At 40.9% G+C, this 16,539-nt stretch overlaps 1 protein-coding gene across 1 annotated transcript in view; it reads right to left on the bottom strand.

The window, feature by feature from the left end:
• TENM2 (teneurin transmembrane protein 2) overlaps positions 1-9,361 on the bottom strand; it is a gene marked incomplete at its 5' end in the record, with an annotated part of 53,098 nt that extends 43,737 nt beyond the window's left edge. Inside the window, one exon of the mRNA XM_010155930.1 lies at positions 9,215-9,361. Within this exon, the coding sequence (XP_010154232.1) occupies positions 9,215-9,361 (147 nt within the window). The remainder of the gene's footprint in view (positions 1-9,214) is intronic.
• Between the last annotated feature and the right edge of the window lie 7,178 nt (positions 9,362-16,539).

Below are 16,539 nucleotides of genomic sequence, written 5' to 3'. Positions count from 1 at the left end.
CAACTATTTTTAGCATACAGAATAACAACTTCTACCATTACCCTTTCCTTTGGTATCATCATTTAAGTGAAATATGTTCCTCAATGGAGTTCTACTGTAATTTAGAAAATAATAACCATTTACTTTAAAATATTATCATCTCTAACAATTCAGAAACATTTGTTCATCTCCTCTGGCAAGAATAAGGCATTCAATCTGCAATCTACTCAGGTCTGTAAACTTTCAGAGACTCCTCAAGGCATATTAACCGGACTTTTGAATACAAACATGGCCTGGGCACATAGTATCATGCACAAAGGAGAACGTTCTGGTAGGTTACTTGACAAAAGTACCTTCCAGTAAGATCATGACTCACGTATTTTCAAGATTTTCAGATGCACAACAGACCAGCATTACCCTACACAGTGATAACTGAAAAATAACAACAAAAGAAAACCCGACTCAAACCTAGAAAAAGCTTTGGTATTTTGTAGTTAGCCTTGTATTTCCACCAGACCCTGTGTGCCTGAAATGATGGTTTCTGATTTGAAACCAAAATTGCCGAGGTGTGCTGACAATGTTTCATTCAGCCCTCTAAGGAAATTTAAGTTAGACAAACTACCTTGTTGTGGGAGCTATACATTGCTTTAAGGTCAGTCGCCTGTTCACATTAAGAGCTCCATTCATCTTGAAATCCTTTCCAACGGGGCAGCAGGACTTTCCTTTTTTGCTACACTCCATTTTCCACCCACTTTATATAATCATTGTAAGGACACCATTAGCTTCAGATTAGAACTCAAGGCTGTTTTCCTATTAAGCTCTGAAAACTTTTTGTCAGCATCCTGTGTTCTTTGTCAGTTTGTGACACACTACAGCTACGAACTTAAAACTGCCCACTGTTGAGTCTGCTCAGTTCTTTTATTCAGACAACCACCAGTCAAGAGAAACCTATCAACACAGCAGAAATAACAGAAGCAAAACACAGGATATAAATTACTCCCCTTGGTAAATTTACATCTACTGGTGCAAGCTGCATCGTATTTTGGCCACACCTGTTATTAGGGGTGAGCATACGTTATGCCTGTAATGACCTCATCATGCAGCAGATTATGGGCTGCTGTGACCGAACACTTCTGCTGACACCGTGAACTTTCAATGGGCATATCAATCTCTCAGCATCCTGTCAGTCATGCGAATCACATCTCTATGCTCGCAAGCCCCCCTGGATATAGTCTGACATTGCAATCTTCAGTAAATTACCCTGTCACTGCCAATCTCACCGTTATCTCACAAACAATCAAGCAGGCAATCAAACTGCTCTGAATTGCTAGTTCAGGACCTGGGAGGCTAGAAACATCTCCACTCAATACCAGGGAGAAACCCACGTATGATGCCTTGGATGGAGGAAGGTTTTTATGCAGTTATGTGAATCCAGACTTGCACACTTTCAGATGCTTACAAGAAAATTCAGAAAAGACAGGCATACACAGTAGCATAAATATACATGATTTACTTGTTTGAAACATTATTACTTATAATATATGGCTATATTCTCCCGTACTAATTTATTCCCAGATGGCAAGATTTGGGAGTTAGGATATTTTTACCTTATGCCAACTAGTTGATCGAGCCTGTTACAACAGCAAACTGAGGTATGGATCTGTTCAGCATCCGCAGTCAGATCCTGGGCACTGCCATTCGGTGTCAGAGGCTTATATACTGCTATACTGTTTGCATTCATAGTTGCATCGCTGCTATTATTTACTCTGTTGCTCTGAAATCTCTGAGTCTATGTATGGAAGAGTATTTTTTACTCTCAGAATGTATTTGTTTATAGATTGTGTTTGCCTAATTTGCTATCTGGACGTATTATCACAGAATGACTGAGGGTGGCAGGGACCCCTGGAAGTCATCTGGTCCAACCCCCTGCTCAAGCAGGGCCACCAAAAGCAAATATCCCAGGACCACGCACAGACAGCTTTGGAATACCACCAGGGATGGAGACTCCACCACCTCTCTGGGCCACTTGCTGCAGTGCTCAGCCACCCTCACGATAAGAAAGCTTTTCCTGGCATACGTTAGTGCCTGGGGTTGTTCCTCCCCAGGTGCAGGACCTTGCACTTCATGAGGTTCCTACCAGCCCATTTCTCCAGCGATATTGTTCCATTACGTATGAAGTAAATTGTTACAGAATCTTTTAGCTGCATTAGACTCAGCTGATTAAAACAAGGGCTAGAAAAAAAAATGTACCTTCTGTAACAGAAAACTCTGCCATAAGCATGAATTTTAATTAGAATTCAGTACTTTGTTTTTTAATATATATTTCAGAGCTTGTCGTCTTCCAGATTTCCTCAGGCACACTGAATTATTTATATGGTTAATTCAATGACAAAACCCTCACCATTAGCCTCCCCAAGATATTGCTGCTTTTCACTGCACACCCATCTGAGTTTAAAGTGGCCAGTTAGCAGCTCTCAAACTCTGTATGCTGAAGGGAAGAGACTCTAGAGGGAGTTAAGAGGGTGCTGAACCTCCTCCAACAATCTGAGGCCAAAAGAAGCTCTGACTTGGCCTTAACTGAGGAGATAGAAATAGGAAATTTTGATCTGATTTAAACTGGCAGCACAGGATTAGCTCTCCACTGCTGTTCGTGGTTCTTCTGAATTCCTGAACCTTTTCAGAAAGAAATCAAGTAACATGGTATTCCACTTCTGGTACATACATTTCCTGAGTTTCCATGAACCGTTCCAGAAGCTTTTCAGCAACATGAATATTTTTGAGTATTACGTGTAAGTAGAATAATCTACTTGTTCACACCATATTTTAAGATGGCCTTATTGTGTTCCTCTTGAACATTCAAGGCCTAAAAAGCTCTCAGTAGAAACAGCGGTACATTTAACCGCTAACGTATTTAGAATCTATGATCATCAGTTCTCCACCACGGAATACATTTCCTGTCACATTCAGGTGACTGGATTCACGAATTGTGCTACACCTTTCTGTGCAAAGTTGATGCTTGTGCTATCGTGGGTTGTGGTTGTTTTGTTTTTTAACTCCTACAAGTACATTATCTTTAATTTCCACTCTTCACCAAATACTTGCAGGTTGTGCTTTGGGTTCAGTTTATGATGTGTATTAGAATGAGTCAACTTTACCCTGACGTCCAGCTGCTTGAGCAAATGCTTTTTGTGCCCAACGAGGGACAATTCTGCTTCCAAAACAAAGCTTCTGAGGACATGCTCAGCAGAGGGCATCCTTACACCTCACTAGCTTCAGGAGCTGGTGACTTTCAGAGCATAATTCCTGGAAATTTTTCTTTTTCCAATAAACATTTCAGACTGATGATTAAAATGGAGGCGGGGAGGGGGGGGAACAGCAGTTACTACAAACCCTGAGGGCAAAAGGGCCTTTGATCACTCTAAGGGCAAATTAGTTAATTTATCATGATCCGATTTTAATTATGTGTAGTATTAATATACCCAAGGTGAAAGAATTAAGAGATGCTCTATCAGATTATCAAAAGAGTAGGCCTTCTCTCTGCCAACAGAAATATTTTAATTGAGCTCTAAAACCGCATGCAGAACTGTTCCCACAGACAGGCTATTCCACAGCCCAGCGTATCTTATTACCAGGAAGTTTTATCTAATATTTAACAAAAATTTTCATTTTTGCAACTTGATCTAATCACTTTTAGCAATATTGGCATACATCATTCAAAAATAACCCTCAGAAATTCCTGGTGCTAAAAAGAAAGGAAATGCTTCTAATCCCGTTCCAGTGCCATTCCTCAATTAGCCAAACTGGAAAGCCTCTCTGTAAACTGTCAGGATATCCATTATACCACTGGCTTTTATAACAAACTGTGAGGAAAACAGAGGATTTTTGGAACCAGAAAACTAAATCAAATCTGCCTTTCCAGAAAAGCTGGATTGTAAATCCCAAATTGCGCTAAAGTAGAATAAACCTGGCTTCTGTGGAAGTTGGGCATGCCTCTGGATGCCCAAAGAACTCCCTAACGAGGTTTTAAAGTACCTGGAATGTGATGCTGGTACAGCAACAGCCCCAGTTCCCTTGCCCGCTCAGGATGACTGCTGCCCAGAGCTCTGGCAGTCAGGAAAGCCCTCACCCTGAGGAGCACCAGCTGGCAGAAAGTGCTGCGGGGGCAGCTCCAGCGGCAGGCTGAGCGCGCGGTGATGCCTCAGAACCTGCGAAGGTGGGTCAGCCATGCCCCAGCTGCATCACTTAGAGCAGAGCCGACCCAGACAGCTCCAAGATGAAAATAATCGTGGAAAAAGTGTTTGCTCAGTTGCACAGTGTACACATGGATACCTACGCTGCAACCGGTGGCTTTTTAAACCATGGAATTTGCAGTCCCTGACTTCCTTGCTTCTGCTTCTCCATGGGTTGTAAGAGCATGTTACTGTAGGAACATATCCCATGAGGGACAGTGTAAGGATAAGCTGGCTAATGTGTGTAAAGGCGATTAGAGGCTGACACGAAGTTTTAACAAAATCACATACAAGCACACTCATTAGCTCCTGTCAAATGTACATAATGTCTACTGTTGATACCGACTGTACACTCGAGCCTACATGACTCACTCCGGCCCCCATCCACAGCAGATTTCAACTACTCATTACATTTAATGTTCTAAAACTGACTATTGTACAGGCTCTGGGAAGGTATTCTCTGCGCCAAGAGTATTCTGGGTATTTATATTGAGAACTTCATAAAATCTTTTGTCTGTGCTGAATTAGAGCCCCCTGCTGAGGCAATGCTTGTTGAGGCAAGCTAAATTATATGATTTGCTTTTATGCTGTGAAATACTTGTATTATCTTAAATGTCACGAGCTTGATGCAGTATCAAGTCACAGGATTTGTAATTTTCTAAAAGCAATTTTTTTCTAAATGATTATTGCAGGAAGACACTTCTCTTTTCTTTCTATTTTCTTTCTGTCTAATTTCAGAGATGAGTTTTCTAAGACAACTCAAATAAACAGCCTTTCAATCAGTCAAGTGCACTGTCCTGACAGTGAACTTCTCTAGAATTGTATTTTTCTCATGAATTGAAGAGAAATCATACCGGAGCAGATAGCTGGCTTTCTCTCATTCATTATCTTTAATGTATTGTGCCAAACAGAATTACTGCCAACTGTACTTCTTGGTGGGGTTACAGCTATATAGCAACAAACTGAAGGGCAAAATTTGCCTTCTGAGATATGCACAACTCGCTCTGGAGAGCCAAGTGGAAATAAATTAAAATGTATTTTAGAAAGAATGTCCCACTTTGCATAACAAACAAAGAATTCCTCATTCTATTTAGCTTAGCAATCTATACTGCCAGGGGTTGCTTCCTTTCCTTCCCCACCCAATTTTAGTACAGATAATTACATTTTTACGAGAAAGGTGATCTGTGAAGAGATATAAGCAGTGACTGCATTTAAACTTTTTTTTTTAACCTGCCTGCACCTGCCCTCTCCATCCTGACCCAATGTGAAACAAATCAATTTAGCAACATTTTCACTATTTTCCTTTCTCTGAGATCACATCATTTACCTGTCTTGTCAATAAAAATTATAAACATGAGTAGAGTAAGTTAAAAGGATGCAAAAGGTGGGAGAAGTGAGAAAGAAGGAAAAGAAAAGCCTAAAAAGAGTAGCCCAAGTAAGGTATACTGGATTCCTGTCAGGGCTGCTTCTGCAGAGGTCAGAATCTCCCAAATTATCCCATAGAATTCAGGACAAAGAGCCCTCAAACAAACATGCCCTCATCCTGGCATCAGCTGCATCCCACACCTATTAAAAATACTTTAAAATTCTTAAGAAAAGAAACGTGATGTTTGCAATGCATTTCACTGTCCATTTTACTTGGAAGCCCTGTGAGGTCTAAGGTACAATCTAGTTAAACATACACAGTTTATGAAGACTGTTCCAAGACAGTAAAAGCGTTTCGTAATTTAGGAACAACTAAACTATTATTAAATAGTTACTGTGAGAGGATGGTTATAAATAGCCCCACTAATGACTTCCTTATGCAATATGTCAAAAGAAGTATGAACTTAAAAAATAATGTACCTTCTCCCATTCCCCAAAATATAATTTCTAATCCCTTAATTTCCTAAAATAAACCCACAGTGAATTAAACGGGTTATACATGTCTGTTGGGGAGATTGTATGTTGTAATCACAAGTACAGGTCTTAAAATGAAGCTATTTCTAATTCCTCCAATAGACACATAGTAACTATGAGACTACTGAGGGGCTGATTAAGGAAGGGGATTAGATTTAGAAGTGGCCACAGCAAGTAGATAAGGTAATCCAAACATGTTTTGGAAAACAGAAGCATTTTCCAATTTAAAAAGATCTTAAAAGTGAGTTAATGCCAGAAACCCCTTACCTTTCAGTTAGGCTTCCTCCTTAAAATAATAAATAAACAGACAGATAAATAAATAGACAAATAACCAAAGAAGAGGCTTTCACGCTTTTTCAGCAGAGTAGCCTATACACCATAGCAACCCTGAAGAGGTTCATACTGAAGACCCAGTTAAGTCCATCTCTAGATTAGACATGTGATGGTAAGGACAAACACAGGTGAATTTGCCAGTACTACCTCGGGTCAGGCACAGCTCTACCTGGAGAGCTCGAAGAGGAGGAAACAGCTCTGGACACTCCTCTGGAATCCTGTTTTATTTATGTGAGTAATACACACTGACGTCTCATTTAAAATGAAGATTTGTAAGTCTCAACAAGAAGGGGATGCATCTGCCTCTATTAGAAATAAACCAACTAAAGGGCATTAATCTAAAATTGAAAGAAAATATTAAGTATAATGTTTCATTTTTCTCTTTTTGAGCTACGGTGTGGAATTCGCATTGTGGCAGATAATAAGGCAAACCAGGACAAATGGGAGTCCCTTTGGAGTTCCAGGCAACACTCTTCTTGACATGCATGAAATGAAGACTTGGCCTAAGGCCTTTGAATCTGATTGTGAGATACAGCTGCAGTAAGAATGGCTGAACAGTGGAAGAGCACCAAAATATGTTAACTGTTGCTGCATGGGGAAGAATGGAATACGGAAGATGACAGCTGTATTTCAGTGGCACACTGAAGCAGCTGTATTTTAACAATGTGCATAGGGGGATGGAAGAGGGAGGAGGTTCAGCTGTTCAGGTAAGGATCTCATTTAGGCAAAAAATTTTATTTTTAGCTACCCTACTGCCTTTCAAAAGAACAGCTTGCGTCTTCAGTGCTACTCCAGAACTACTTGCTTATGTGAAGAGAGCAATGTTGGTAAGGGAGCAGCAAATGAGGGCCACATTTTGCTGCAAAAAAACTCGTTTGAGTTTCAAATTAAGAGTGACTGCAGAGAGAGGTGATTTCTTTAACTTTCAATAATCTTATGTTTTAGGTGAAACATGGGGTTCTGGGGTAACTAGCTGAATCTTTAACGCTGATTAGCACAGTGTAGTTTTCAGCTTTGTCTAATGAGAAAACTTAATTTTATATGGTCCTTTATATACACAGTCACAATTACATGAAGGTGCATCTTGAAGCACACAACACACATCCCTTCCTTCCTCTCCATTCCTGCACACTCCTGTGGTCTCCTCTGTGATGGCATAGATAATTATTCTATGTAATCTTTGACTTCAATGACCTACTACTTGCCTTCCATGAACTAATTCTTAGAATTCCGCAATTTGAAATTGGTAGGAACAGCTGAATAGTCTCACTGGCCATTCTCCCCGTTTGCCTAGCTGTTTTACAAGTGCAGAACATAGTCTTGGATAAGTAAGGAAACATCTTATTTCAGTATTTGTAATAATGTTTTCCAAACTCATGTCTTGTTTTGAGGAAAATTTGATAATAGATCCATTTTCAATTTTTCCTTCAAAGCCTGTAAAAGCTGCTAACCTGAGCAGGCCATCTTTTAGTTTTTTAGGATAAATGGAGTGGGTTTGGCTATACAGTTAATTGCCAACTAATGTGATCTGGCAGTTAGATACTGCTCTTTACAGTTCAGTACCAGTTATAAAGCAAGTTCCAGTTTTCTGAAACTGAATCAGCTTCAGCTCTTTTGAAGTATTTCTGTAAGCACTGATTACATGTGAAACCAAGGAACTAACAGAGGATTTACGGATTAAATTCAGACGATATTAAAATGTGGTTAATATCATGTAATCAAACCCAAATATACCTGTTCATCAGTTTGGGGCTTACAAACAATTTCTACACCCTGAAATTTCATATAAAATTAAGCACTCAATGACAATTTTACCCTAGAAGCAGCCATTCCAATAAGTCCAATGTTTCTTTGTAGTTTTAGGAAATACCATGAGTAAAACATTTATTAATCACCCATCAACAGCTGTTTAGATTAATTATTGGCCAAAGACAAGTGGAGGAGTCTCAAAGCTGTGTCTGATGTTAGACTTTTAATGAAGAGCAGAGGTAAGTAAAAACCAAAATCTACTTGACTTACTAATGACATTGTAATGAAAGTTATAAGACAACTACTTCAAACGAAGGCAACGGCTTAATCTATTTTATTTAGATGACACATCTGCTCAGAACTGCTCTCAGCCCAGCATAGCCTAATACACCATGGAAGGCTCTACAAAACAAGGTAAACTCAACCCATCTTTAAAGGTAAAAACATAACACAAATTCTATATTTATTAGGGTTTTGCCTGAAAAAGGAGAGGGAAAATTGAACGGGGATCTCAGAGCCTTACCATATATGACTGTTCAGCACACCTCACTCGGTCCTTTAAAGTGTGGCACACGACCTGTGTTACATGACAGCAGGCTACAACCACGTACGCAGGTTGTACAGGAGAGCATGACCCTGGGCTCTACAGAGTGACAACAGTGCTCGACGTCCTGCTCGGTCAGCCACTATGCTGTGCTCATGGGCACTGTACGTTGTTTTGCCATTCACGTGTGCCAAGAGCCCACGGGGAAAAGCCTTGGTCTGCCAGGCCGTGTTCTCTGCCGTGGGCCTCAGTGGGATGTGGGGCACGACTAAGGCTGCCTTCTGCTCCTGAGGTGGTGGCGTGGGTTACCACAGCCCCTCCACGGGCCCCAACTCCCCTTCTCACTGGTTTCAGAAGAAGTGTGATAACACCACCTGACAACAGTGACAGCCGAAGTCTTTCTGAAGGAAAACGGCTCCCAAAGAAAGTGTGTATAACCCTCTGTCCTTTAGGGACTGGGAACTGAAAGACACTTGCTCACCTCCCTCATTATCCTTGTTATCAGCACAGGCGGTTTCCATGGCAACGTTGCATCCAGGCCCCCTCCAGCCGGTCTGGCAGACACACTGCCAGCTGTTCTGACCCAGCGTGCATCTCCCATTGCCATTGCACAAATCAGGACAGCCATCTGGTTGAAGAAATGGAGAAGGTAAGTACAAGACACACTCATTCACACTGACACTCAGACTTCTGACAACACTACTGTGCAGACAAAAAGGCTCGTTCCTGCTGGTGGGACAAACGCTCTCCTGGCCCAGAGCCACATCCCCGGTGTGGAGAAGGAGGGTATGCCAGAGGAATGGGGACTTAACCCAAGCCAACAGTGAGGAGGAGTCCTACTATCAGCCATACTAAATGTCTTAAGAACCCTGTAAAGGTTCAGATCTTGAGTAGACAGAAATAACAGTCTGCTGACAGAAGGTCACAGCCTCTTATTTTTCCCACTGTAGGTGTGTGTATACACATACATGAAGCATGCCAATGTTCAGGGTGCCTTGTGCAGTATGCATTGCATAATTCTCCAGAGCTTCTCTAAACACGAAGCTTAAATAGTTTTGAGAATGTTTTCCTTCTTTAACTGTCACCTTAAAAGACCTACTTATTTAACACCAAGTTTACTTATATTATGATGTAACTTTTCATGCTTTCTGAAAGATACATTAGAAGAGAGATCTCACAAAAGCTGTTTTGAATTGGCTATGGCTATGACGTGACATACTGCACAGCAAGAGCTGAATCAGGAACACGAATATTCATTTGCTAGGTACTTGTATGTTCTAACAAAATGTCCATAGGTAACAGAATAACGTGACTGCTTCTTCCTGAAACTAAACGAGTCTCAAGAGGCACTGTTGTGTTTAACTGTATTCATTATGGGCAAGGGTAAGAACCAAATTCCATCCTGTAAGATGCTAGAAGCCTTGGTTTATACCATCAATTCCATCAACATCCAACTCCCACCAGCGTGTGTGTTTGTCTGTGGAGGTGACAGAAGATCTGAGAGTCCTGCAGCAGACCTTTCATAGCACCTTTTCATTATTCTCAGCAGGAGGAGGAGGCTGTGTTGTCATACTGACAGTAGAAGTTGGATCCCCATCAGTCATAAGCTCTCTCATTTGTGTTGGAAATACAGTCTAATCCTGCCACCTCTACAGCAACAGAGAACATGAAATAATTAATCTCATTGGTGTTGGTTTTGGGTAGAAACTTTCATCTCAAAACAGCTCACAAAGCTTCACGTTCTCTCATTTTCCCCTCCACCAGCAGCGATGGGTCACTGTTGGCTTCAAGATCTGCATGGACCTGCTGCAGCCCTCTCACCAGCTGGCTGGGTTAGTCCTTTGCATTTGCTTCCATGACCCCAACCTGTGACCATTAATTAAGTACTGTGCTCCCTTCCCCAGACATTTTAAGAGCACCAAGGAACGAATGGGCAGCCTACCAGACTGTGGATACTCTCTTCACCAGCTGAGAGTGAGGAAGGCAGGAGTAGGAAGCATCCTGAGAGCAAATAAATGTTTTCTTTGACCAGCACCACTTCAGGTGTGCAGCACTGGAGATTAAGATTAAGGTGACAGCAAGTCACCTTTGTGCCCTTCGGCCTGTGCTGGTGACCAGGACTAGGAGCAACTGTCAAACCAGCACAGCTTTCACATGAGTGCCGACAGGCTGAACAGCCTTCCAGCAATCACTACTTTAGACTGCCTGGGTCTTTCCAAAACCTGTCCAGAAAACCACAGCTCTGACTTTCTCCCTCTTCCTACTCCTACCAGCCACCTTTGTGTAGCCAGGTGATGTCAGAGAGAAGTTCCTCTGACCCTGTACCAGTTTACACACAGATGCAGGAGCTTCCCATGTGGGAAAGCGGGCTGCCTTGCATCACTGGTTTCACAGCAGGTATCACAACATGGAGCATTCACTTTTACTTTCCTTCCTGGGTTCTTACCTGATACATTCGTAGTGTTTAATGAACTTTTAATAGGACTAAGTAGTCCACAGTCACATTAATTTTTGATGTAATTCTGAAAATTTGCTTTACTATTAAAAAAAAAAAAGAATCCTGGCCTTGTGGAAGGTGCTGGACTGAGACCTCTGAGACCTCATCTCTCCTGCAGAAAAGGTCCTTTATAGATACAGCAACCAGAGTTTCTGTGCATTGTCCTACCAAGATGCCTGAATCTGTATCATTTCTAGCACTGGCACAGCAGCCTGATCTCCACCAAAGCTCTGTGGAGTAAGACACCAGACCTCTGTGAAGGACACCAAGACCATTCAGTTCATTTTACAGAGAAAGCTGTCAGCAGACAGTAACAAGTCCTAGAAGTTTTATTTCAATGTTGTTGTGCATATAAAAAAATACAGTGCCCCTTTCACTTACAAGTTAGGTTATTTTGGCATTACATATCTTACTTATAAAAAATAGAACTTACTTTCAGCACAGATAATATATTTTCAAGGCATTTATTTCAGCTCTTTCATTTGTCAGGTGGTTTGACCAAAATGATAATGTCTGAGGGGAGGCATCATACTGTAGGACAAATTATTTGTTTTAAATGAAAAACAAATAGTAATTGTGAATATACACAAACAGTTGGCTTTGTACTGGGGCAGTGAAGAGAATTAAATCACCGAAGCAGTTTGCTTTGCAGCATATGAGCAAGATGAAAACATGAACAGTAGGGAGCTAGCAAAATCTCTGAAAAGTTTTATGTGCAGCTGGGGATTAATGGACATGACTTTGCTTTTAGCTTAAAGAGAGAAGCAAGCCTCACTGGTATAGACATGATGTTGCTAGGAAACACTATGCTACCTCTATAGGGTTTATTTAACTGTGGCCTTCCAAAGATAGACTTTGCGTTTCAATAGCATAAATTTTAGAAGGAAGGGAAAAACCCAACAGTACACTACAATAAAATCCAAGTACTTTGACAATAATATCTTCCTTGAAAGATCTATTAAATTAATGATGTATTAATGTTCAAAACAGCTTTAAGTAACGGACAACTATTTAGGTATTTTGCATTGTTTCCACACGTGCATGTCTGCATTTCTGTTCATGCCTGTCTTTCTTCAAGCAAATATTTACATATCATTATAGTCTGTTAGACTAAAATTTGTTCTAACAGCCTGTTGACCAACTAGACAACAGAGCTCCATTATAATCTATTAATAAAAACTTTTCTTCTTAAAAAGTTTATATTTAGGCAGTGCACTGAATATCTCTATTTAAACCTTTCTACATCTGCATGTCTGCAATGATTAGTCCCCACGAACATCCTCTGCACACACAGCATTTGCACATGGCTAATGGGCCCTGATGCACATCAGCGGGTTTTGACAGTGTACCAGGTCACAAATTGCCCATGCGAGGAGCCTTCAGAGTCTCGGGAAGTGCTCGGTGCTCACAGCTGGACACACGGCCTTTGCTGGAAACGCACACTGTACGAGGCATATCCTAACACCGAGTGCTTTGTTAAAGCCTGCTTTCATTCTGCAGCCCTAGCTCACCCTGAGCAGTGTATTACCTCCTGGCTGTCTTGTGATTTCATTCACAGAGTACGGTAGTCACAGAGGGACTAAGGTAGTCACAGAGGGAAGGGCTATCAATGTCTAACCTCAAGAAGTAATCCTCCATGGTATGAAGCTCACAGTCACCGCGCAGAAAAGAGCCCTTCATGCCAGGCAGACAGGTTGCTATTCCTGGTGTGTAGAGAAATTCTACTCATCTTTTCTATTACAGTATGCTTAATGGAAAATGTCAAAAAGCTAGGTTAAAAAAGAAGAAAGTGCTTGTTTAAAGTGCTAGATTGACAACCTATTTATTCACAGAACAGGCAGAGTATGGGCAACAGCAGCTGAAGTGTCTCACACTTCTGCAGCACAGGCTGCTGCTGCTAGAGGTGAAACACTGATGGCAGCCCTTACAGGCTGCTGCTGCTAGAGGTGAAAGGTGAAACACTGATGGCAGCCCTCCTCCTCTTTTACTCGCCAACTTACCGGTGGGACTGGTAACTGGGAGCTTCCATACAGGTACATATACATGTACAAATAGAAGAGCAAGTAAGATTCCAGTACTTCTTGCACTGTAGTGTCAGGAATCTGCGACTAGCATTGTGAGGGACCATCACAGTAAGAGCAAGTTTCAGAATCAAAATACAAAAATTCACTCCTCTCCATACCACAGGAAGACAAACTGCCCAGAGCTCATGTAACGTGAATGCTGGAAGGCCACAGTAAAGGAAAAAGGAAATAAAGGCATTATGTCTCTATATCTCTCTCTCTAATTTTCTAAAATGATGCAAACTGGTGTTTTGTACATATGAGAACCCAAAACACTTTTTAGCATTCTCACTGAACAGAAAAACCTCTATAATCTTGCAGTTCTGGAACGCTAGGGCTAGTGCTTAATGCCTGAATTTATTTCCTCTCTTAGTTTTTTTTCCAACTATCCAACTAAATTGAAGTAACAGAACAAATTCATTAATGGACTTGATGGTGTTTCTTGCTTCTCTTTGTTCGACCAGGCTGTTAGATTCTTAACTTGCTCACAGTTCAAAAGCCCATTTCTTGGTAAGTTAGCATCATACCACATCTACTGTGGTAAGTAGTGTGGGAACGCTGACTCATGGATCACAAGGGCTTGAAGACAACTCTGAAACCCTACAATTTGGTAAGCAAAGGTTCAGCAAATGTATCTGTTTCAGTGCACGGAGACACTTGCCCCCTGTATACCTACATTGTTTCTCAGTCCCTGAAAGCCCTTCACCTACACCTCCTCAGTTATCCATACCAGTGCACGTATAATGACAGCACATTACAAAGAAAGCAACTTCGGCAATACATAGTAAAAATGAATACTCGATAATATCATGAGAAGACTGTGGCTTAAGAAAAAGATAGTGTGGTATCTTTGACATAAAATAGTCTAATTCCTCCTTCTAGGAATGAATTAGATTTCTGCCTCTTGACTGTGCCTATTACGAAGAGGAAGTGGATCTACCACGGGTGCCAAGTAAATAATGTAGTGTCAGAAGGACAGGACACTGTTTAACAAAGCACTATGAGAAATGAAAATATGTCAGTATGATGAGGAGTATTTCGTCAACTCCTTCTATATATATAATTATTACATTCATCTAATTCACATCATCAATATTCATAGAGAAAAGGGATCAAAAAGGTTCAAGATCTTTGGTTAGACACAATAGGAAGAGAAAGCTCCTGTCTGAAAGCTCTTATAATCCACAATATAAAATGAGCTTAAAATATGACATCACGTTACTTGCCTGCAGAGCTGCACATTGCCACAGTCCCTGACGAGACCTGGAAGATGCTGTAACAATCCAACTCAACATTAAATAGCGAGTCTATAAAACAACAAACATTGCTGTTACCGAGGTCATTGTGAGCAAAATTGTCTACTGCTTCCTCCAGGCCTAAGTAAGCTTTATCTATTTCTACAGGTTCGTTTTTTAAAGACTTACAAGAGATTTATGAAAAGCTGAATTTAACAAGAAAGTCTGCAGAATCATCATGAACAGTAACCAAAATCAACACGGACAGTGCTTGTTTCTAAGAAAGTGATAGTGCCTGATACATTTACGAGAGAATGCTCATAGGTTTCACTGAGAAATTGTTCTGAGATGAAATTTTAAGGTGATTAATATATTTTTGAACTCATCAAATTGATTTCCAGTATCTAGGCAGTACATCAAAAATTCCAATCCAATTTTGGGTGAATTCTGCACAGAGTTCCACTTCATTCCACTGACACTCACAAACTCCAGGTATGCAAATACACAAGTACCCAGCTACGCAGGCACATACAGATTTTCCGTTGCATAAACTACTTTAAAACTCCAAAACAAACATTTTGAGTAAATCAGAATATAAAGACACACTGTCCAATTAATTGGTGGTTTCAGTCTAAACCTCAATAATCATCAGAACTCCCACTTATGGTGGGACAAGTCATTCTGGAAAAGAAGGAAGGGAACGGGCAGCCAGAGAATGAGAAGCTAGACTAATCTTGCTATTTTTAATGTTTTCAAACTTTGAATAAATAGGTATTCAATTAGTATAATTAAAGGAAAAGAAGAGATAGGAGAGAAGGAGGAAAACCCCTAAAAGTCTCTAGATGATATCTCATAACCACTTAAAGAAGTAGACAATGTTTTTAGTCTCTACTCAGTTTGAACATGGAAAAGCAGATGCAAATCAAGAGTTTACATCTTCTGAGTCCTTCAAAGCTGTCAGCCATCTATCCTCCAAACTCCTCCAAACAGTATCTTCAAGCAGACAGAATGGGTTCACAGCACCTCTCCCCTTTCAGCACACACGTAGTGCAGCTATAGTCTGTAGTATCTCCTGTTTATCCTCCTGTCCAACCTCATTTTCCACACCCTTATCCAAAGCCTGCTGGCAGTCAGAGGAGTCTTTTCATTGACTTGAATTGACGCCGGACGAGGAGGCCCTTAGGGGTGAAGATGCCCTGCAGTAAAGAGTGCGTTGTACAGCACGGTGTTCTCCCGCTCACGGGATGGATACACATGAGTTTCAAGGGGAACATTTAAATTACATTTAAATCCTCCTCATTACAGCGGTTAACTACAGAACTGTAGCAAATAAAAGTAGTCTGGGGTATGGCGGTACCTACAGAATATAGAGAAATTACATAAAAGCAGTAATGATAATGGCCTGTTTAATTTGGATTTTAGAGGATAATCAGTGTTTTCATATTTTCTGTTCATTCCTTCAGCAAGTCGCTGGTATGCCCACGGCTATCTAGCAAATAATAAATGAGGTACATAGAACGAGGTACCTAGAAACACTGAAAATAAAATTATGCTTTGTATTTGCTATTGTTATTTTTTAATCCTTCAATTCCAAAGCCTGCAGGGCCTAGTTAAAGCCAAAGAAAGGGTATACAAATAAAAATTACACATCGTATTCCGGTAGGCACACAAGTTATTTTCTACAGAGTAATATTTCAACTAAAATAAACTCCAACCCCAAACATGTAACTAAACATATGTGAATGCAATATAGTATTGGCTGAGTGAGAGATGAGGCCCCTTTGGGTGAGCATGGACAGTTCCAGAACACTCTGGAGAGCAATGCTGAAGCACAGCTCAGTTCTTAGGAGCAGGACAGTCACTGTGCTGGGTTTGCATAGTGGGGTTTTGGTCACAAGGGAGCAGCTACAGGGGTGGTTCCTGTGAGAAGCTGCTGGAAACTTTTCCAGCTCCAAGTCAGACTGATCTCTGGCCATGGCCGTGGCAGTCAGTGACAGTGGCAGCTCCTCTG

Source organism: Eurypyga helias, unplaced genomic scaffold (genome assembly GCF_000690775.1).
Source record: "Eurypyga helias isolate BGI_N326 unplaced genomic scaffold, ASM69077v1 scaffold39627, whole genome shotgun sequence".
NCBI classification, from domain to species: Eukaryota; Metazoa; Chordata; class Aves; order Eurypygiformes; family Eurypygidae; genus Eurypyga; species Eurypyga helias.
Note: the sequence above shows the minus strand (reverse complement) of the source record. Positions and strands in the feature narration are given on the sequence as shown.